Source organism: Natrix helvetica, assembly GCF_964273705.1.
Source record: "Natrix helvetica genome assembly, chromosome: 1".
Classification (NCBI taxonomy): Eukaryota; Metazoa; Chordata; class Lepidosauria; order Squamata; family Natricidae; genus Natrix; species Natrix helvetica.
The window spans coordinates 261,515,625-261,540,708 of NC_138548.1; the positions used below are offsets into that span (position 1 = coordinate 261,515,625).

The 25,084-nt window shown below is 34.6% G+C and overlaps 1 protein-coding gene across 3 annotated transcripts in view; it reads right to left on the reverse strand.

Moving 5' to 3' along the window:
* GABRB2 (gamma-aminobutyric acid type A receptor subunit beta2) overlaps positions 1-25,084 on the reverse strand; it is a 112,527-nt gene that overhangs the window by 15,763 nt on the left and 71,680 nt on the right. For 2 of the 3 annotated variants that reach the window (XM_081932587.1, XM_081932586.1), the window contains exons 7-10: positions 13,455-13,592; positions 11,750-11,902; positions 8,739-8,983; positions 1,788-1,898 (exon numbers count right to left, since the gene is read on the reverse strand). In XM_081932587.1, the coding sequence (XP_081788713.1) occupies positions 1,788-1,898; positions 8,739-8,983; positions 11,750-11,902; positions 13,455-13,592 (647 nt within the window). The remainder of the gene's footprint in view (positions 1-1,787; positions 1,899-8,738; positions 8,984-11,749; positions 11,903-13,454; positions 13,593-25,084) is intronic. The other variant, XM_081932588.1, reaches the window with a different exon arrangement.

The window sequence follows — 25,084 nt, forward strand, 5'->3', positions numbered from 1 at the left end:
GGAAAGAACAAAATACTTAAATTTGCCCATCAACATAATACCTAAACAGCACACTCAGCAGATCAAGAGTCTGTGGTCATACCAGAAGTGGGTTCCTACCGGTTCGGCCGAGTAGATAGTAACTCAGCCTGCCACACCCACAAACCGATTCTCTCGGCAGCGCCGTAGGCACCCTCATCTTGTTTTTTTGCATGCGCAGAAGCATTTTTAATACTGTGAATGTGCACATAGTGTGCATCAAGCACGCACACAACGTGTCCCTGAGTGAACCGGCAGTAGCAGTAGCCGCAACCCACCTCTGGGTCATACTCTCTATGAGTTACACTCCATATTTATTTCACTCAGAGATTGCTTCTATGTCTGCACAAATGTTATGGGAATCTTTGCCCCCCCCCCTTTTTTTTTTTTGCTATTTCTTGATAGAGTTACCCAAAATCATGTCTTCTTCTTCTACCTTCTCTAAATCTTCTGGTGAATCTATTTATTTCCCAGTGCATTCAGAAAATCAAAATGGGCAGTTATATATTATATCTAAAATAATTGTAAAACGATTTAGATAAAATTCCTTTATCTCTAAACTATACAGCAGTTCATAGATAAAAGAGATGGGAGTTATAAGTGAGTCTGGCTTGCAAGTGAACAGCTTTAAAATAGTTTCAGGTAACAAGTTAAACAATGATGAAATTTTGCCATGTATGTATGTATGTATGTATGTATGTATGTATGTATGTATGTATGTATGAAATCTAGTAGAAGAAATGAACACTATCTGCCACAGATTTCTATATTGTTTTCATCTATTATTGCTTAACAATTTCTTTCATTAGCATATATGTATTGTTTTTTCCTACTCTAGTACATATTTGATAATTACAATTTTAAACATGCTAGTAGAAAGATTATGGCAGGTTTACTAAACTATTTAGAGCAACAATAAGGAAAAATATATTGGTGCTCCCCAAACAGAAAATGGGGTGAAGTTGTGTATCTCACAGGCCCCAAAGAAGCTATCTATTAAAAAAGACATTATTGTTATAGAATTATACACCCTATGTGGAGAATGAAGAGAAAAATGTTCACCAAAGAAAGCAGAGTTAAATGTGATCTGAAGCAAAGCAAATCCAAGATGGCAGTGTATAAGAATATGAATTAAGATTCCATGAACATGTTAAGTATAAATACATTAAAAATGTAAAAAAACTCACATAACAACAATAGGAATGGGTGAGCAAAGCTAAAATTCAATATGATGGGAAATAGCTTATACTAAACAATTACTTTAAAACACACATACATAAACACAAACAATATGGCTTAAATAAATTTAAGACAAACATAAATACATCTCTAAAAGGGACTTTTCAATCATCTGAAGGTTGATGACAAAAAAAAGAGTTAAAATGAAGACATTTTTCCTACTGAAAGATTGAAATAAGATCATTCTGATACTATTCTACAACCTTAGTTAACTATTCTGTAATTATTAAACAAAAGAAGGATATAATTGAACAGAAAAAATAGCACAAAAGGCTAAATCAACATGGCTTTAAAATGAAGTCGGCTGAATCAATTAATAAACTTTGGCATAGCAATATATAATTTGTTAATTGTCCTTTGGCTGTAAAAGTTACAATATAATACATAATGAGAATGTAATGGATACTTTATCTGGGTTTTAATAAAGCATGCCATATACAGTATTATACAATATCTTATGGTTAGAAGGCCAACATAAGATGTCTTGGACAGGAAATACAATCAAATGGATCAAAAACTGGCTATCTAACCGTTTTAAGAGGATAATCGTAAGTGGCAGTCCATCTAGTTGGGGAGAGATTTCCAGTGGGATCCAGGGATCGCAATTCGGTCCCATTTTGTTTTATATCTTTATAAAAGATCTGGAAGACAAAGTAGAGAATACGCTAAATAAATTTTTTAGATTTGACTACTTAGGGAATAGTGAGCAAAACTAGAACTAACATAGTAGTTGTAAATCAGTTAACTCTAAATGTCTCTGAAGTTGGATGATAGATTTTACATTCCATTATTTCTAAACATAGAGACAGAAGAAGGTAACAGAACATAAGAAACTCAACAGAAGGAAAAAGAAGGCGATTTTGCTACATAAATCTGTGTCCTCAATCAAATATATTTATGCTAATAGTATAGATCACATGACAAAATAGAAGAGGCTACACAATCTCACATGAAGCCTGATAATAAGTACTAAATATATAAATAACTTGGGAAAAATGAAAACAAAGAACGTGAAAGTCAAGTACAGGAGATTCAAAACCAAATGTGGAGAAATAGGTTTCATTAAAGCCAATGGTAAAACATGCTGAAACATTGAAGGGGCAGTTCTTAACATAAAAAACCCTTCTGGCAAATACTCAATATAATAATCTTCAAACTATGTTTCTAAGTTATTTCCGTGCAGGATTAGCACAGAAAAATGGCACACTTAGAACAAAACAAAATGGAAATTCATTAAAAAAAAACATGGAAGGAGATTTTCCACATGAAGACACTGGAAATTCAAAGTGTACATTATAATTTAATTCAGCAGATGAATGCATACATTTTTTTTGGTAAATTTGTGTTTTCAGAACTGAATTACAAGTTTTAATTAAAACAAACACAAAAACTGCATATTATTACACAGAAATTGTACAACAAATAAGAGGAGAATGTGAGGTAAAATAAACTTTGCCATTTTTATAATGCTATATACTGTTATATTACTGATTTTATAGTAAATTCTTTGTATGATTATTGTGAGACATCCAGAATTATTTTAATTTTATTTGGCATTCTTGGACTGTTTTCCAGTATTTCCTTTTTCTTAATATAGTTCTTTTAATATAAACAGATTTGATATCACTAATTTTAAAAGAGAATTTCTCATCAGAAATCATTTCTGTTTGTAAGGCTCCAATTTTACTTTCCTATTCTTACATTTTAGGATTGAAAACAAAATTTGTTAAATTGTGTGATTCTAGCCCTTAAATGTCATGAATTAACAAATGTTCCCTTTGTTCAAGGCAATGCTTAATATGATGTTCTGTGTGCTACCTTATTGTGCTATATACTAAAAAAAGAAACCCCTATAATAACTATGCAAAACTTTAGATTTTAAGAGAGTCTAGGAGTACATATAATATCTGTTGGGAACTCTTAAAGCAGTTATATCTTTTCCCAGGAAATAAGCTGCTTTTGGTAACCTTGGTCCTCCTAGTTTTAGGAGTTCCCAATAGGTTCTAGATGTATGCCTATACATGCTGCAAAGTACTCCCCCGTCCCTGTGAAACTAAAGTACTTCATAGCTCATGTACTAATCTTCAACCCTAGGCTGCTTCAATTTATTAGATTAACTCATACATCTTAGAAGACACTTCAGTAACACATATGCTATTTTTAATGGTTTTCCTTTCATTCAAATGATAGCATTCTCCCAACTGTCCAGTCCAAAGAAAATAAAAAAAAGAAAACTGTATTCTATACAAACGCTATCATTTTGATGTTATGGATAAAGTTTTGAAACATCTTTCCTTTGGTAAAGTCTGCTGCAATCACCATATAGTGCTGATGGTCTCAGAATTTACACATTCAGCGGAAAATTCTGGTTTAGAATTTTGTTTAAATTTATGTTTAATTCTGTTTAAATTTATGCTCCTGTAGATACCAGATTTGGCGAACATATGAATACCAAATCAATTAGCTTGCTTTAGAGCACTTTTGTGGTTCCTTGAGATGAAATATTCCTCCAAAATAATTTGAAAGAAACTTAAATTATTGAAAGACTTTATGAGAACTTCAGAACTATTGAGTAGTTTGGAAAGGGATGGATCTTCTGAATGCTTTTCCTTTATTGAAGTTTTGTTTCACCACTGCATACCTGGATGGGATGATGAGGTTGCGGGAAGTAATGGAATGACTAAAATTTATGGCTGTGCATGATCTGGAAATGCATCAGATGCATCAAATGTGAGACCAAAACTCTTTTTCTGGCCTCTGTGTGACACTAACACCCCCCACCCCCCAATGTTGTTGTTTAAGAGTCTCATGAATTTCTACAGAGAAAGATTTTTGAGGATATTTGCAAATCAAAATATTTACCATAATCACTATCTGTTAAACATCCCTAGAATATATATTTACTTATCAAGTACTACTTCTGAATTTACCTTTGTGAAATTTGACATGATTTCTTGCTACAATGCAAATCTACAATATATTTTTATAGACATTGCCCCTCAAGAGAGAACATTAATTAACGTATTCTACAAAAACATTTAGAATTCAGTTTAGAGATGTAAAGCTTATATCAATAGGTATTTTGGATTACATCAGAAATTAAATACCCATCTATACTCTTTCTAGTTTTTTCACTTTTTCTAAACATTTATAAATAATAAATATAGAGTTTATCTCTATATAAAATCCCTATAATAATATAGATATTTTTGAATTAAACTCAAACTTCTTCCTTCCTTTCTTTAATTTATATACTCCCCCATCTTACAAAAACAATTCTCGGTAGCACATAACAATGAGATATGTAAAAATCCATATTAATAAATATCATAAAATATCAAATATAGAAACTCTAGGTGATGTGAGGGATAACAATGGCCACCTCAACAATAGGTATCTCAGCAGGTCTCCAGTGCCCTGGGAGTCCCAGGTCTGATAACCTAATCCGTCTTGAGGGTCTTTCGGACTATCAAAATGGATGTACATAATCTAACTTTTAGACAAAGGATGTTTCTTAAGGCAGGTGCCATTTAGAGAAGGCCCGTATTCTCAGACCCACCAAATGTAGGTCCCAAGATGATGGGACCCTCTCTGCTAAATCTACTGGGGACAAGCTGATAAGAGTGGGGAGAGGTAGTTCCTCAGATATAGATATACTTTCTTTTGATACTTCTTTTATTTGAGCAATTATAATTGTGATATTGAATAATTGCATGACATCAGTAATTAACTTTTTATTCATCAATATCATTTTTTAAAAAGAAAAATATACCTTTGTTCTAAGTAAACTAAAAAGTTTATAAGAAAATTAATAATAACAATAATAAAATAAGCACAGACTACTGTTGATATATTTCTTAAAACAAGGAAATGAATATCTCTATATTTGTAGACCTCTATATGCTGTATGATTGTTAAACAAAGCTATTTGGTTTTTTTAAAATCATATTTTAGCCAATTTATAAAATGTTCTACAGGTAGTCTTTGACTTATGTTCAAACAAGGTTACAATGGCTTCTGAAAGGGGCTTTATGGACTGCAAAGCACTTCCAACTGATGTAAAATGTCACACTGCTACTCTGTAGTCATGCCATTTCAAGTGCTTGACAGTTGGCTTGCATTTATGACCAGTTGCAACATCCTATGGTTGCATGACAGCGATTTGCAATCTTTGGGAATGGATTCAGACTTAAAGCCACATGGTCTGTTTAATGCCACGTGATTTGCTTAATGACTGTCATGAAAATGGTTGAAAAATAAGGTCTAATCACATGATGCCTCTGTACTGATGAACAACTTAAGGCTGAAATTTTGGTGCCCATCATGATTTTAAATTGAGGATTGACTGTATTCCATAAAATCCCAAGCATCAACCTAATAGAAGAAGATCTAATCCACACAAATCACTGTGGTTTGTTTTTTTAAAAGCTGCATTCATTTTTAAGTTTGTAAAGGAACCATGTTCCCAAATATCTACTGTTATTCTTTTAAAATTAGGCAGTTTTCATTCCATTTTTTAATACTTCCCTCTTCCATTGTTTTATTTCAGAATTTATATACTATTTTTCTACCCTGAGACTGTCACATTACTGCTTTGTTTATTGTTTTATAAGAATGTGGTATAGAAGGCATCTATAGGTAATTTCTCAACTTAGCAGATTCTAGCATTTTCAAACCTCATCCAGACATTGTTGTGCCAAAATAAAAATAATGAAAATAATCTACATTTTGGTAGGGAGTGATACAGAAATAGGGTTTTTATTTTCTTTCAGTTAACCTTTTACGCTATTTTGTTTGTATTTCATGTGGCTAAGTGACATTAATAAAGCATTCTAAGCCATTGTTGGAAAAATGCTCTTGCCTTCTGCTTCCTGCTTGGTTGTCAGTTAAGAATAAGTCTTGTGTTCTAAAGATCCTATGATTCTTAGAAAATGATTGTCATTATTATAAGCCAGGATAAGAAAAAGTATTCCCAAAGGTACTTTTTCAAGAGGCAACTGGACTTTTTTTGTTGTTTTTTAAAGACGTTTTGCTTCTCATCCAGTTCCAACAGTGAGAACGGAAGAAGCTTTTTGGATGAGAAGCAAAACGTCTTCAAGGAACAACAAAGAAAGTCCAGTTGCCTCTTGAAAAAGCACCTTTGGGGTAATCAGGACCTGAATGACTGAGAATCTCCATAGACATTGAGCAAAAGTATTCATCCTTTTGAGGTCTGGAAAGCAGTGCCTCCAGGGGGCACCCTTTGCCAACTGAGACATTTGCTGTTTTGCCTTCTGTTGCATATTGCAGAACACTATTTTTGCCTCTCCTGCTGCATAACTCCTCTTTTTCAACTTCCACCTGACAAAAATGATGACCAAGCCAGCCACAATTTCAGAATGTTAATTAGGGCAGAAGACTATTGTCTCTCCAGCAATTGCCCCCTTGCTGTAAAATACTAGGCAAAAACAACAACAACAAAAACCTATAACTCAAACTCATTTGCGAGAACATATGGCACTCTAAACTCACTGACATTTTCAACATCCATAGTAATAAAAAGGTAGATGCAAATTGTAATTAGGATTTTAATCTTTATATGTATTTTTGGGTATCTGACTCATTGGAGGAAATAGAATTTCCCTCAGAGTTAGTATTTATAGCATATGCCGAATACTGTGGAAAATATTTTTCAATAGGTTAAGTAGTTTTACTGAAATACAGTACATGAAATGGACTAGACATCCAAAGAGATACAGATATAGATACAGATCTAGCCATAAGTTATTTAAAGTTCTTCCATTAATTTCAATTTAATTCAATGTAACGGTACCTACTTAAATCCGATCAACTGAATATAAATCCCTCCAAACTCCATGAAACTTAGCTTTTTAAGTAAACATGATTATGTTGTGTAGTATATTTTAATTAACGTAATTTATCAATGTTTTCTAGATTCTTTTCTTGTGAAACACCACTAATGAAAGCAGTATATCACCTATACTGAAAATTGATGAATGCTAGCATATCCTTCTTTTCCTTGCCTTTCTATACTGCATAATCTATTTTAATGAAACTAAATATAGAAGCGAGATCAGGCTAGCAAGAGAGAGGTCTATGCTATTTAGTTGGTCATTGTGCAGTTTACCTCAGTCCACTTGTAACTTATAAGCAAATAAAATTATCACAGCACCACTATTATAGTACTGGGGCTGGAAAAGAAGAATTAAAAAAAAATCTAATCTGGAATTATACAATTTTCAATATATCTCTGATCTCCTTTCCTTAATTTTCATGCAAATACTGATAAAGAGTTTAGATTGAAAACATTATTTATAAATTCAAATTTTATATACATACAATTTTACAAAAATATATATTATCTGGATTAATTCTGTACTTCAGTGGAACTAGATTTTCGCTGATACCTTTGTTGTAAAAATATATTGTTAGCTTGCTAGTCTGTAAAATAAATAAATGAAAACACACCCACACACCCACAACATTTGTTTTGCTCATGAGACTTCATGCAGCTCTTTAGCACTTTTAGCCATCATTTTGGATTGTAAAAGTCTTCAAACATCACTGTGAAATATGACAAAAAATTGAATGTGCAATGTATAGATATTAGAAATAAACCTTGAGGAAAGAAAGTTCCATTAAAATGACAATGTAGGCTCCTAATGCATTAAAAGATGATTTTTAGAGATGATTCATTGTAGATCAAATAAGTATTATTTATTTTGTAATCAGAATAAAGTCACTTTCTTACAACACTTTTTTTTTTTTGCCTAATATCATGTAACTCTTGACCATTTCTGATCCTGAGGACTAACTAGAATCATGTGAATTTGATGGTTCTATTAAGAAGCAAAACTGTCAGGAGCACTTCCAAGAAATAATTTAATTCTTATTATAAGTTGCTTATGTGTGTGTGTATCTTATTTGCCTACTGCAAATGACTTTTTAAATGTTGCTTTTACCATTGGTTATTATCTGTATTGTGTCTCTCTCTTTTAAACCACCCAAAGAACAATGTAATTAGATAGCATAAAAATGGTAAACAAATTTAAATAAAATACATATTCATATGAAGGAGTTGAGTACACACCAGAAGTGTGAAAAAAGAGATAAACAATTCTAACTAAGCAAATGTTTGCCTTGCTTTTTAAAAAAATTAAACCTCAGCATGTCTTATTCATTTGATTTCTTTGAAATGGGCTTATTTGACCTCTGTGTAATGAAAAGCTATAGATCAGTTTTCATTTATATTTTCATTAGACTGGATAATCCTCCAGCTGTAAATAAAGGCACATTTTCATTGCATTGGAGCTTCTGATCATCTGGAAAACCCTATCTTAAAAGCCAAGATGTTACTCTCTTATTCCTATGTGACTTGTTTGGCAGAGGCTATCGCTTCTGAAAGGCCTGTTAGGAAGAAATGAATTATCTAATACTGCAACTGGGAGAGGACACTCTATAAACTTCCCATTTCAATTTACCTTGTTGACATCCATTCGTAATTTCTCATTGTTAGCACTGGCAGCTCTTTCTGCTGCTTTCTTCTGGCGCTGTGGTCCCCTCCCAAAAAAGATGTAGTTCACCAAGGCATACTCCAGAAGAGCCATGAACACAAAGACAAAGCAGCTCATCAGATACATGTCGATGGCTTTCACATAGGGGATTTTGGGTAATGTTTCTCGCAGATGGGTATTAATGGTTGTCATTGTCAGCACCGTTGTAATCCCTGCAAAACATCACAAAGCTCCAATTTAGTATACATTTATGTTTTCCTCTGTTTTTCTGTGTGTATTGCATGTACGTGTGTGTTTTTCTTGTTAATGTGCAAAGGTCATTGTAGTAGAGGGTGCATATCCAGAAAATGAAATAGAAGCTTCATTCCTACATTTTACTTCTGCTTTCCTTGTTGTTTGATTCTCAGCGGTGCTGAGAAAATCTTAAGTATTATTAATTATGCAAACCAACATCAAGGAAATGCAGTAAAAATTTGGTTTAATGGTTCAGTTACAATGAATGAATTTACTGCTGTTTAATGGACTAATGCTTGGTAAAACTGAGGGTGTGTCAATTAAATTGAAGTTTTACTGCAAATGACAGCATTTATATCAATTATGCACACAAATGATGTAAATTTGGGTTTAATTGAGCTCTGTTAAAGCACAAAGAAAGTTCCTTCTCCTGATGATTTGTTAGAGATGTTACCACAGGCAGGATGGAGGTTGCTGTTTTTCCATTTCATGTTTTTTATAGTTAAGATGTTTTATATGTTGTTTTTTAGTTTGAAACGTTTGGTTTGGTTGTCAGAAAAAAAATCTTGTTTAGAGTTTAGGAGCTTGAAATGGAGCTCATGGATTCTGACACTGAAGGAACAGTCAACAGTATGTTTAACACATATTACATTATAGTAATATTTCTTCTTATAAGCTAATAAGGCATACACAATTGAATGATTTGGATCTTTGGATGTATTGGAAGACACAAAGCAAAAACCAATTCTAATAGAATTCAAGGGTTCATTACAAAATAAACAGAGAAATTGACATATATTACTTTTAAACTACAAAACTGCAACATATATTAAAGCTGTGTAAGAAATCAGAACTTTCTTAAAAACAGAAAGTTTTTAAGTGTTGGGAAGACCTCACTCTAATGTTTGATTTGTGTGCAGTGATATGATTGCCATGGTTAGATTAGGATCTGGGAAACCCAACTCAGGACAAAGTACAGTGTTGATTTCAGGATGTTTGCTATCTCTTAAATTATTTTGAACTGAAATTGAAGGACAAGTACTGTGCACCATCACATGGTCTTGAAATAGAAATGGAATCAATAAATAGCAAACATTTTAGTTTATTTCTCAATTTATAAATGGTACCTTAATCCCAAAGAACCAGTAAGATTAAACATTAAGTGTAGTAAAATAATCTAAAATTGAAATGCAGACCAAGTGAAACAAAAATATCCAAATAACAGTAAATACAATTTGATTTAAAATATCTGGCCAAATAAATAGCTGGAAAAAGTCAAAAATCCCTACAAAACAAATGTCTGTCTATTCTGATCTGAGATATAATCTAGCTACATTTTATCCTTCCAGAAAATAGAAGATAGCATTAAATCTATGATTAGAGGACAAAGTCCTAGGTCACACAAATATTTATTTACTGGTATAAAATTTCCTTCTCATCCCTAAGGGGGGCATGTGTCTTCCTCAATCTCAGGTCCTCTACCAGAGACCAAACCAGCTATTAGTTTCAGATATTATGATAGGGACAATGCATCCTGTAGAGTATAGTTCCCGTCAGCCTGACATTCAAAATTACAGGAAGCATCTGTGAGAATCGTTGCCTGCGTAACAAGGAGTTGTTATTCATAGGTATCGAACTTGAAATAGCAGCAAAACAATAATATCTAAGTGTATACCTCCTGGCAATTATTCTTTATAGGATTATTTTTGGAAAATTTTGTAACTTGTAGAATTTGAAACATAAATTAGCAGAAAACAACATAATCCTATTAGTTAAGAGTATGGCTTTATGTTTGTCTGATAATGACTGTAAGAGAAGGGCAATTGAATCTTACAGTATTCTTGGGTAAGAAATTCTAGAAGTTACCTTCTATTGAATCAGCATATATTGTAGGTCTAATTCAATATTATTTATCCTGATGAGCAGCAGCATCTTATGTTTTGGGTGGGTGGGAAAGGATATTTATTATATCTGCAACTCCCTTTTCAAATTATCTTTAACCCTCACATCATTCAGAGTGGTTTTAAGGTAGGGAGAGGTTACCTTCAGATTAAAACAAACAGACAAAACAGACAAGGGTTTAGGGCTGGAAGGAAAAGTAAGGGCAGATAGGCCACTTCTTTAAGGTGGCATCTTATGTCTAATTCAGATCTGCTGATTTTGCTTGCCTAATTGGTGGTTTTCTCTAATAATAATTCTTGTTCTTTTGTCTCATAGCTGGCAGTTGAATTTGAATAGGAGTCTTTTCCAGGCTTATTACTGACATTAGTCAGATCTAGGGCTTTTTATTTGAAGTTGATGTTTCCTCCGTGAAATATGCAAGTTTTCTCTATAATTTAAGTGGTAAAAACACATGAGAAACAGAAATTTTCACATTATCAACAACATAAAATAATACTGTAAAAGGGATAAGGATTAGAACAAAATGCAGTTTGTGTATTTAATTTATAAGATAATGTATTTAATTTTTCAGCTGCAATATAATTAGTCAAAAATGGAATCTTAAAATGGAGTTGCAATGACACTATGTAGTAATGCTTCATCACACCAGAGCACATTTCATATAGTCCAGATGAGTTCACATTTCAGTTAGGTTAACCATTTTAGATAACTTGGAACCAATTTACTTAGGTAAGTGCAAATGCTGGCCAACAGGAAGTGTTCCACTCATACAATCAGATGATCTAAGTATATATGTTTGTATAATTAACATATTCAATGTGAATAAATAAAAAAATACCTACCTAAAGCCACCCTTGCAGCTGACGCATCATAATTAATCCAGAATGATACCCAAGACAGAATAGTGATCAGAATGGAAGGCATATAAGTCTGCAGAATGAAATAGCCAATGTTTCTCTTAAGTTTAAAACTTAGGGACAACCTGGGATAGGAACCTAGAACAAAAACAAAAAGTTTTCAAATACTGTTTGAACAAGCATCATGTAAACAGACAATTCCAGACTATTATGGCTATTGAGATGAAAATTCCATTAACTTAACAAAGGAACAAAGAACCTAGGCATCTTAACTTATACCTAAAGAAAGTTTTCAAAAGGCAATGAACAGATATATCAGATTTGCATATTGAGTGCGTGTCAGTACACTGCCTGCTTATCCAAATGGATGAGATATGACAAGAGTACATAGTCATAGCTTTCACAGAACTCTTTTTAATAATATAGAAAAAGTGAAGATTACAATCTGTAGTGCTACTTATTGTTGATTACATGTGTAATCAACACCCAGAATGCTCCTATTCCTACTGGTTGGTTTTTCTTACAGGGAGGTTGAGAAGCATGTGAAATCTCCCCCCCTCCTTCCAATGTATGTATACTTCTGTAGGAAAACATAACAAGCTGTGGCAAATAAAAACACAGAAATTGTATCTCACAAATTGTCTGGATCTAAACTTTCCTCAAGAGTCCAACTCAGGTCTCAAATGGAATTTCTAATCCTGCTACTTCCAAAGCTTTGTGCTCCGTTCTAAGAACAAACCAAAGGCTGTATTCTACAGATTTGCAATATATAAAAATAATAAATATGATTTGGTTTGATTGGCAAACTAGAAAGTTATTTCTCAACCATGGATTACATAAAGTAATTTCTTCTTCTACTAAGGACTGCTTGTCAAAATTAAAAAATAACCCAACTCAACTAGATGTCTGAATAATAGAATAGAAGGCAGCTAATGACTATTCTATAGGGCGACATTAAAGATTGGAAAGGGATAGTATACTTTACAATAATGAAAATTCCTGGATAAAGTTTTTCTATTTAGCTTTGAGAGGAGAGTACCTCTAGAAGACAGAAAATAGTTTATTAGCTTGGATTGTTAACTGTCCTTTAGAAACTGATGAATAAGCCATATATAGTTATTTTCTGTGGCTGTGTAGCACTATGTATCCAAGAAACTCTTCAGAACTCTAAAATATGTACACCAAGCATAATTCACAACATTTTAAAGTATCTGCATCTTTTGTCTCAACTGCATGGTTGCCCTCTATAGCTGTAGCATTGTTTAGAAAAAGACACAGTTTCTTTAAAGAGTTACCGATAAATCCTTTCCTAGACACATCTTTATATAATTATTGAATAACTTCAGGATTTACTATTTATACAAGCCAACCCTATGCATGTTTATTCAGAAATAAATCTGTTGTATTCAGTAAAATTAATTCCTGGGTAAACTTGCAGAGAATTGCAACTTCAGTCTGCTTTCTACTATATAGCTATATTCAGAGAACAACTGCTATTGGATAGAAGCTATGGGAATTTCAATCCATAACAACTGGATGTAATGTAACAGTGCACTAATTAACATGTCCAAAGTTGTTTGAAAGCCCAAATTATTTTGTAAACCATGCAGTTCACCATTGTGTAATATTAAACCAGTTTAAAATAGCTTTACATTGGAGAAGCTTTCCCTTTCTCAATGTCCTCACAAACCTGTTGAGAAAGCAACTTTCTTGGTGATAAGTTTGTAATCCACTATAGAGAACTGTGGTAGTTCAATCTTTGTCACTCCTGTAACCGCATTATCACCCCCGCGCCAGTAAAATTCAATATCATCAGTTGTGTAGCCATCTGTTAAAACAAAACAGAAGCAAAGATTTAGGATATAGTTCTCTCACACCACTATAACTATAAGAAGATATTTTATTTGGAACCTTGTAAATATTTACAAAACAAAAGCTCTGTAATGCACATATACCACATATATTTCAGTCATGCTTAATTTAAGTATCAGGCAACTGTAAGGTAGAATGCACTTAGAGATATAAATCAGAAGAAAGCTGGTAGAAACAAGAAGTGTGCATCCTCTGTTGTGGCAGGAAAGATCCATAACTCCTTGTCTTGGGATATCTGTCTACTCTCATGACTGGTTTCTTGAGGAAGGAGAGCCAGGCATCCTATTTTGCAAAGCACAGTTCTACTTTTGAAAGGCTGCCAAAGGAGGCTCCCTGTATGAAGGCCTCCTGTATTGCAAGGATTTCTTAGTTCAAGTCAGTACAAATTAAAGATAAAAGCTTTCCATCCTTCTGAGATTGGTAAAATGAAGAGCCAGATAGTTTTGGGCAATATGTGACTATGTAAACCATCCAAAGAGTTCTGAAAAGCAGTATGGGGCTGTATATACTGTAAGTCTAAGTGCTATTGCTATTGTTATGCCCAGTTACTGATAAATCAGCAGACATAATTTTAACTTCCTTTTCTGTAATGTTAAATTGTCCCCCACTCAACCTTAAAGCACATTCATATTTTGCATTATTCTTTTCACTGGGAATGCAGTTTATATACATCATCTTTTGCAGCTTTTATTGTCTTTTCAGTTGTTTTATTGTTCATTCATTAGGAGCACAGAGCTGGGGATATGAATAGAAAAATGGGTTAAAATTCTGAACTAAATAAATACATAGACTCAAATATCTATTTACCATCTGTAATGATTATGTAGAAAGTGGGTCAATCTGCCTGGGAAAAAAAGACAAGATAAAAGGAAAGCTAATGTAATGAGGCACAATCTGGGAATGCTAAGTGGAAGGGTTGAAAGTAACTACCACTATCTGCATTTTGCTAAATGAATATTTTGTACTGGGAAATGCCCACCTTTTAATAGGGTACCTGTACTTTGTGGCTTAATCTCCTTTTTTGCTTTGGCAAATGATCACAGATGGAAAAACTGAGCAGGCCACGTTGCCCTTTGTGTTGCCATAGCAACATGAGATAGTGCTTTAGGTCAGATGGCCATGAATGCTTGCATTCCTTCCCCAAGATGATATACTGCATTTTACAATTCCTAGCCAGAATGGATATTGGTAATGCTATTTGGGGGATGAGTGGAAGGCACCACATTGGCCGGAAGACACTACCTTTAAATTTAGAATGATGTTTTCAAACAGAACAAAAGTTTCCCTCAAAAGAGTTAGGAAGAATCTCACGAAACAACCATGGAAGTTGATAAATGTTTATGACAGGTGTGCAGGACTGGAAATGAGGTATTTCCCATAGCTTCTCTCTAAATGAGAACTGACATTTACCTCTTGAAGTCTTTTTTCTTCTTCCAAGAATGTGCCACATATCTCATTACTACTTCAGATATGATCACTGCCAGGGATAATATGATACTTCACTCAATTAAACTGAGCTAATCCTATGCTTTACTGCATTTGATCCTTCTGGTGAGTAAAAGGACTTCAGCTTCTGAAAAGCAGCTTCTCACACAGTTTGGTTGGTACACAATCAAAAATACTGTGAGAACACAGTAATGACATTCAAGATTTTATGAACATCTGATGCATTAGGGCAAGAGAATATCATTCTCTAGTTAGGAAACACACAGGAGAGAGATGAGTCATACATTCAGCAGCTGTCATCCCCAAAGGAAAGTGTTTAAATTGAAGTATTTATATTGTTACACAAACATATTATTTAATCTCCCATACATTCTAAAAAACAAGCTTAAAAGTAATAATAAGCATACTGATTTTTTAGAAATACACCATTCTTCAGATCTGTGTTATGTAGGTAAACAAAGCAACAAAAACAGAGCATTATGTTCCGCATAAATAGCTGTTTAGCAGCAATTTTGTGCAATTTGACTAGCTTTAATTCTCTTATTAACTGTTATTGGCTTGATTCTATTCTGATGATTTCTTAGTTCAGTCTTTTATATTTTATGTTTGTTTTCATTCTTGATCATATGTTAATCTTTGGACATTTAAAAAAAAACATACGTAACCTCCTTCCCACTAAGGATTCCTGCTCTCATGATTTAGTCACTGCCACCTTGCTGTGCCAAACAGCCCAATTGGAGTCCATTTTGTCTCTAGAGCTAAATGGGTGAAAACAGAACCACTGTTATCTGCCCATTTTTCTAGCAAGCCACTGAAAGGGGGTCCTTGGTACTTCTCTGAGCTTGTTTGCTTTCTTGCAGACATTTCATTAGCACTGATGATGTGATTGGGTAATGAAAAGTCTGCGAGCTCAGAAAGGACCAAAAAACCCTTATTCAACCCTGGGCTACAAATGCTCTCCTTTATTAGAAGCCACTGAATTTTAGGTGCTGTTTGTCAGCTGAACTACAAGCAGCTGAGGCTGGACTCTAACAATCCTTATTGCTCTCTGCTTCCAGAAGGAAAAAGCCTCAAACTGCCACCACTCTACCTGTTTGCCACCTGAATAAATTCAGACATGGCTCTGCTCTTCACCCCTGTTTCCTCTGTCTCTCCCACTGGCTCAAACAGTTTTCAAAATACTGCTGGCAGGCTGCCACCCTGGCAGTGACCACATCTGAAACAACATTTGCAAAATACTCGATCCTTCAAAAACAATGAATATAGCATATTCATTCCAGCACCATGACAAAAATAGAAATCAGGAGCGTAGCAACAGCAATCGCACTAAGACTTATGTACCACCCCATAGTGCTTTAAAGCACTGTCTGAGCAGTTTACAATGTCAGCATATTGCCCCCCAACAACCGTGTTCTCATTTTACCAACCTTGGGAGGATGGAAAGCTGAGTCAACTATGAGCCAGTCAGGATCAAACTCCTGTCAGTGGGCAGAGTTAGCCTGTAATACTACATTATAACCATTGCGTCACCATGGCTCCTGTGAATTCTAGTACTGCTATAGGCATGAAAGCTAACATTCTCTCGGCCCAAGCCACTTTTACAGGATTGTAGTTTTCCGGAAAATAAGAGGTGGAAGGAGTATTAGGTACATTGATCATCTTACTTACTCATTTACATATCAAACTTATGCTCTACTTATAAAGTAATAAGTGAAGTTTTTAGTCAGGAAATAAAGACAGATAACTCTGATTTACTGTGACATTTTAGTAGATTTTGCCATTTCATTTAGAAATAAATCACTGGCAACTTTTTTAAATATTACAACTTGTCTTCTTTATGTATGCTAATTCTCCCTCACTTCTATCCTTATTCTATAATCACATCTTTAAATAAGAATAAGATAAAATCATTTAAAATGATCCTTCCTTCCTTCCCCCTCCCTCCCTCCCTCTTTCCCTCCCTCCCTCCCTCCCTCTCCATTATCAATAGCACAACTTAATGCTGATAATATTTCTTTATATTGATTATTTTTGGTTCCTAATAATTTAGAAAATGTGGAAAAAATGGCTGGCTGCCCACTATATAAAACTTATCAGAAACATATTTTGTGTTTAATTGATTTCATTTCTTCTCAGGGGAAACAAGGTGGTTTCAGAAGGGAAAAATCAAGATTCACAGACTAACTGAATCCCATCATTTAGTTACTATTTTCTTTTCTACTGGACCTTTAAGATTTATCAACAGCAAATTCAGAGACTACAATAGTGCTCTTCGTGAACCAACCATCCTTCCTTCCTTCTTCCCTCCCATCCTCCCCATTGGCAGTAAGATAATTTTATGTTGAGAATATTTCCTAGGAAGACAGCCAGATTGGCATAGTGGTTAAAATATCATACTAGAAATCAGGAGACTGACAGTTTTAGTCCTGTGTCAGCTGTGTGATGAACCAGTCACTCTCAGCCCAAAGAAAAACATAATGGCAAATAACTTCTTCAAATCTTGGGGAAAAAAACCCTACAGGGAGTACTCCATGCAGTCACCAGAAATCAACAGCAACTTAAAGACATACACATATAAATTCCTAGGAACAGTCATTATGTTTGAACTAGAAGAATTTGATATATATGAATTACTAATTTAGTTGACAAGCTTACCTTCCAAAGTTCGAATACATATGAAGTTGCACACATAAAATTGGATTTCATATTTCAAAGGAAGCCAAATATTTTTATAAAGTTAAATAAAGTTAATTATTCTTATATCCAGTGGATGTTTATTGCATTCAGGCAGAGTTAAAAAACAAAACAAAACCAGCCTTCTATTGTAGCTATTTACTAAACAATAAAAAGACTGCAATGTATTGCAGCCCCATGTTTTTCTGATTAGAGCATTCCATATGTTGTTTGCTGCCACTGTAATTGGGCATTATACTGGTAAATTGGGCTGACTAGATTTTTCTATTTTTTTTTGTCCATCTGCACATCTGGCTGTTATACAGCAATTCATTCTTCTGCAAAATACGAACATTGTGCAAGGTAAAACATGTGATACAATACGGCCAAAGGAAAATATAAATAATTTTCATGACCTAGTTTGGACTACAAGAACAGGAGAAATTCAGAGATGTTTGTAGTTGCTTCTTAAGGAACCCATTGTAATTTTATCTTTACCATTCTCAACACATTCTCTCTTAGTATTGTTTTTTGTGATTAAAACGTAAGGTCCCTAATCCAGATATGTTGCAGAAATACGATCTTCAGCAAGAAACTACATTTTTTATTATGCATCAACTTCCCAAATTGGAATATGAAAATTGTAATGTTTTTCCTTATAGATCTTGTAATAAGTTCAACACTCTTTATGTAACCACAAGGGCTCAATATAAAAATGTTAGATATTATTATTCATTGCATTCTCCAAAAGGACTTCCTCATTTGACCTCACTATGGCAAATGTAAAGTAGTTTAGGACTGCAGCAATTTCTGAATATATAATCAGTGTGAGAACTTGAATACTTGACTGCATCAAAATCAATCAGGGCAAACAGCATCTCTTCTTCCTTTAGCACATGTATATATGGCACACATAATAAATACAAAGAAACAGAGAATTATTTTACACCTATTTTACTCACTGGGCTATTTGCACAAACAACACTTTACTTTTGTGTGATAAAACACAATGGGATAAAAAGAAACTGATGTAGCAGGGTTCTAATATATATATATATATTTACAAACATGATAGTCTTATTCAACAGAGCTTTGAATGAGTCTTGACTCCTGCCAAAAGTCCCTGAATTTTTCTTGGCAAGTTTTATGGAAGTGGCTTGCCCTTGTCTTTTTCCTAGGGATGTGAGTCAGGGATGGCCCAAAGTCACCCTACTCGATTAATACCTAAGGCAGAACTAGAATTCATGGTCCCCTAGTTTCAGTCTGATACCTTAAAACCACTATACCCATCTGGTTCTTATTTTGTTATTATGCCAGAATAAAGAAAACCTTAAAAATTCTGCAGCTGTGTTATTAATTAATTTGAATGTGAAAGAACAACTGTTAAGCTCTCTAAAAAGAATATTAAAATGATCAGGTAGCCATGCCTCCAAAATTATCTGGTATTTTGGATCAGAAAATTAAGTAAAGAAATGACCAACATTAATTCCTATTCTTTTTTAAAGAAAAACATGTGTTTTTTTTCAAATCAGGTAACAGTACATGCTGTAGCCTAATGCAGGCTCTCAACATTTGTAAGTGAGGAAGGCAAATTTTCCAGCCATACCATCTGGAAGGCCTGAAGCAAAAAATGTAATTATGTCCCACTGAGCATTCTTATAAAGCTCTGCGAACACAGGACCATAGGCTTGCCAGGATGCATAATTGTGCGGAGCTCTGTTAGCATCCAGCTGAAGAGCTGCATTTCTACTTCAAACGTAGGCAATAAGGATGGGGTTCCAGATTGAGTTCTTATTATGGTTCAGTTTTTAAAAGTCTGAAGATGGCTTGTGCGTATACCAAAACTTCTGACTGCCTAATTTTCCTTATGAACTTTTATCACACGCTATTATAGTCTGCCTCTTATAGCTCATCCCATATGGAAAATTATTATAGTCTTGGCCACATGTTTAATACTATGACAACTGTGCTGAGAAAAACTGACATTAACTCCCCATCCTTTTGTGTACAAAATAAATTCCAAAGCAAAACTCTCTGGCTGAAAAAAAAAATGAATTGGAATAAAATAGCTGTAATTCATTGTGCCAATGAATTGCACTAAAAAAAAATAATACAATGGAATGCACACAATTCCAAGCTATTTTTTTTTTAAAAAAAAATTAGGGCGGCATATACAGTAATAGTATGTAATAATGTAATCAGTACTATTTTCTAGAACCAGTTTGGTGCAATGGTAAAGAACCAATGGTAAATCACCAGGCAAGAAACTGTGCGATTGTGAGTTTCAATCTCACTTTAGGAATAAAACCAGTTGGAGGATTTTGGGCCAGACATATATTATCAGTCCAGGAAGGAATCAGAATAGAGCTGGAAGGGAATTTGCAGGTTTTCTAGTCCAACCCCCTGTTCAAAGAGTAAAGGTAAAGGTTCCCCCGCATATGCATGCTAGTTGTTCCCAACTCTAGGGGACGGTGCTCATTTCTGTTTCAAAGCCAAAGAGCCAGCATTGTCTGAAGATGTCTCCATGGTCATGTGGAAGGAGCATGGCAAAGGGGCATGGAGCACTGTTACCTTCCCACCAAAGTGGTCCCTATTTTTCTACTTGCATTTTCTACATGCTTTCAAACTGATGGTTGGCAAAAGCCAACCATCACTCCGTTACGCAGCACTAGGGATTCGAACCTCCGAGCTGCTGACCTTCTGATCGACAAGCTCAGCATCTCATTTCAGACAAGTGGCTGTCCACTCCAATCTTTTCTTAAAAACTTCCAATGATGACGCAATGACAAACCACTTCTGAAAACCCTTGCCAAGCAAACTGCAGGATTTCATTCAGGGGGTTGCTAGGAGTCAAGACTCACTTGAAGACCCACACACAGAAAAAACAAAGCAAATACAAAACCCAAACAAATCCCGACAACCCTTATTAACTCAAAAGTTTTGTACAAGTACCTTGATATCAACCCTTTCCATTTTTAGCTGCTCAAGCAGGCTAATGTCACAGTGAATTAAAGCAATGAAAACAATTAAAAAACTTCTGGCAACTCTAACAACATCGGCAGTGGAAGTGCATTAGTACTATACTTAGCTTAATTATCAAAAATCCAAGATGCAAGAAAAAAAATGCAAAATGGCTAAAACCTGAAATCAGTACTTGCCGCAATGGGGACCACAAGAATAAATATTATAATAAAACACCTGAAGTGAGAAGAAAGCAGTAATGGGGTCAACTGTTGCTAAAATAGAAGATAATACAAAATGAATGTGGAGTTCCCAAATAGTCTCTCTGAATCAGTATAAGCAAATGTAAAGACATACAGATGGAAGTTGGGTGGAAATCAGGATGACAGCAGGATGTCATTAAAAACTTTCTTCACTGAATGAAAAGAAACTGTGAGATAAGTGAATATTTAAAAGTTTGAGTATGCAATTCAATCTCTTGATCTTTCAGAGGGCTGCAGGAGAGTATCTGGCAATATCACCAGACTATTACCAAACTAGTCCCCCCCCCTCCAATTTCTTCCTCCCTCTTTGCTTTTATTCTTGGATTTTAAAGGTGGAACTGAGAGCAGGTCTCTGGACCCATTTCCGCATTTCATTCCCCAAATGCTCTAAATCATGTTATTAAAACTTTGAATATAGCTAAATTTGCAGTGCAAACTTCGGCAATATTTTTGAAACAGCTGGATGGGGGAGATTTTAGGATAGAAATGGGAAAAGTTTGTTTTGAAACTAAGTCTGGAACGCTGAGGTGACAGTTACCTACTCCAAAACTGTTGGTATGAGGCATACATAAGCAAACACACAAAAATAATTTTCTCATAATCATTTCCTTGCCTCTGATGTTCTGCTCTGTCCAACCTTTCTCTGCATTATTACATGAGAGTATGTTGCTACGGTACACAGGTCCTTTCCTCTGTTGACCAGATATTTTGCCAGACACCTCTTTTTAATAATAAATAATAATAATAAATAATAAATTTAATTTGTTAGCCGCTCCCTCTCCACAGGGGACTCGGGGCGGCGTACAATAAAATAAAAACACATACAAATATACCTATAAACTACACACATACACATACATACACATACACGGAGGAGGTGACAATCTCCTTTTCCTTTTCTCCTATTTTGCCTTTTGCAGCTCATCAAAGTCTCAGTGTGACAAAACAAGAGGTACCTCTCCATCCTGTGTGATGGAGCTGTATTTTGTAAGTGGGGTTTTTAACTCGGTTAGATCAATATATTATCTAGATTTCTTTCAATTGTATGCAAACAAGCATAACATAATATCACCTCTTAGACTGGAAAAATAAATCTTTATCCAAACATTCATTTAAAAACCTATATAATACTTTCATATTCCTACATGCAGAAACAGAGCCTCAAAAGAACAGCTCATTCTACATTAATGCAAAGATCGCTATAAAAATGTATATAGAGATACCAGACCAAGGCTGCACGAATCTGACCCAGCATTCACAAAATTACTCAATCCTTCAAAAACAATGAGCCCAGCCACTGAATATTCATCTCAGCATTCATGACAAAAATAGAAACCAGGAGCATTGCGTGACCATGACTTCTGTTAGTTCTAGTACTGGCATAGGCTTGAGAGCCAGCTGGATGACTTTAGCCAGGCACTTTCTCCCAAATCTAGATGACCAATAGATAGAAGCAAGATGTTATAGAAAACATTAAGCCTGCTTTTATGCTTTATACATCCCTGATTTTTGCAGCCCAGATCTAGTAGCCTTATTTTCTAAGATTTATTCACAGCAAAACATAAGGAAAAATAACAACATGAAGGAATTGAAAATTAGGGGTTATTATATTTATTATGTTCTGATCTAAAAACTCTTGAGAGGGGAAACTTGTGGAGTGTGTACTGCTTTGGTTCACACTAAGAACATCTAGATGGATGTCTATGTTCTGTAGATAATCAATAGAAAATTATTTTTTTCACCTTCATATCAAACTGTCTTAGGTAGCAGCTTAATGATTCAAATGCAGATTTTCTTGATCAGAGAGAAAATACTTTACCTGATCATGTTGCCGTCATGTGACGTTTCTGTCACTCGTGGGGCTGGGATAGGTGTGGCCTAGGGGCTGCCAGTTTGACACCCCTGGTTTAGATTTTCAACTAATGGGAATTTAAATCCTACACAGCCTTTTATTGTCAGATATAGCATTGGTGCTGGGGCTTCTTATAAAAGAAGATGACACATTATAGTGATGCAGTTCCACACATTTACTTATGACTTAGAAGTGTTTTCCAAATAATGGGAATGTGTAAGGACATATGGTATCTTCCTCATCTTTGACAGTGTGATTGGCCATCTATTTTTTTTCTTGCTTCATTTCTTTATTACATATTATATTTTATTGCACCATGTGATGTTTCCATGTCTTTATCCCCTCCTACCTCTTCCCTTCTGTTTGTCTTTTTTGAACTCTAATTTAACTCAAATTGTTAGAGGACACCAGTTATGCCTACTACTTTCTTAACACATATTTTCCAATATATTTTGTGTTTTTAAATCCCAAGATTATTGGAGAATTTGGTCTTTTAGCAGCAGACCTGGTTTTATGCCCCAGTTTAGAAGAGTCAGTCATTGTGAAGGAAGCATATTGATAGATACATATATACAGACCTGAAGGCACATGAAAAAAGATGAGGATAGAAAAGTCAAATCAATAAATAATATTGTCACTGCTCTGACTTGCAAATGGCTTTCATCATTAGTCATCATTTTAAGCTTATCAATGCTCTTTCTCTAAGCTGTATTCTCAAAAAATATGTCAGAACAGCAGTTTCAACTCATAAGAGAGCCTTTGGGGCATAATTTGTGCTTTAAAAATACCACATGTCTATGTGTTGAAGACAATTTCCTTCCAGCTGTTTGCACACCTAGAGCAATTGGACACTTTAGATGAACTCTCACTCAGCAAATTAAACTAATTATCTACTCCCCCCCCCCAAATCCCTGAACTCTTGAATAATAGAACAATAAAATTCTTTTCCTTGTCACATCATCAATAACTTACCTGTTTCGGCAAAAGCACTCATCTCATTGTTTAGAACATTAATTGTTTTCATGTTGTTAAATTACTAAGAAGATTTAGTTAAGTTTACTTTCCAGCACAGAGGCTGAAATTCTGTTTTGGAGAAATAATATTTGGAATATGTAAGACTATTGGTTGTGCATTCAGTTGAAATATGGCTAAATCCTGAATACAAAATAGACTTGGCTAATTTTGAAAACCTATAGATTCCTGTTTCTTTTCAGTATTCAGCAGCTCAGAGATGCTTTAGATAGTGAGATGGGCAGCATATAAATTTAATAAATAAATAGCTTACCTTGAACATGTGGAAAGAGAATAGTAGCATACATGTAGCCTAATCCTCACCAGTCCCCAGCCTCCAAATATTCAGGAAGCCTAAAGAGCTACTTTAATACAAGGAGAGCTCTCTGTGTGTATTCATTTAATAATTTAATAAATGATTTGTATGGCTACTGATCTCACAATATTGATTCTGGGCAAGAGACAAGGATTAAAACAACAGCTACAAGCAGTGAACCATAACTCCTGAGGTAAATAATACATCCCAATAATAAAAACTATATCAGTACCACAGCTTGCTTATCTTCCTGGCCAAATGCTGGAGAAGCAGCTAGGTCTTCAAAACCTTCCAAAAGGTTAACTGTGTCATAGCTATCCAGATCTCTAATGTGATTCTATTCCACATGGCAGGTCCAGAACTTGGCTTTATTTAGATTCTAGATCAGAAAAGAGCTGTACTTATATTCAACTCAGCCCCGGTACAGAGAGATAGAGCTGTGTCCATGGCATCATTGTCTACGCTTCACAGATTCACAAATGACTGGGCAGGCATTGAGTCAAACCAACCTTGAGTTCAACCCTGTAATATTATTAAAACGAAATCCTCCAAAGCTTTGTAAATAATTTAGCTTTTTGGAGGGCTGCAAAGAGGCAGATAAGGTATCTGCAGAAATTAACAGGTTTGCTTCTGACTTTCCTTATATGGAAGATCGGAGAGAAAAGTGTAAGTTGCTGAAAAATTACAGAGAATGATTCACCAAGAGGTCTGAAGGATGCCGAGTCTTATATAACAGCTTGTTCATAAACATTTGAAAGCCTTTGATAGCTCAGTTGCATCTGAGAAGTATATTTGAAGAATTTTGGAATCAGAGAAATCTGATTATGTGCCTATACACACACACACACACACACACACACACACACACACACACACACCCCTAATTTCTTATATCTCCAATGCTAGTGTCTATGGAGATTCTCAGT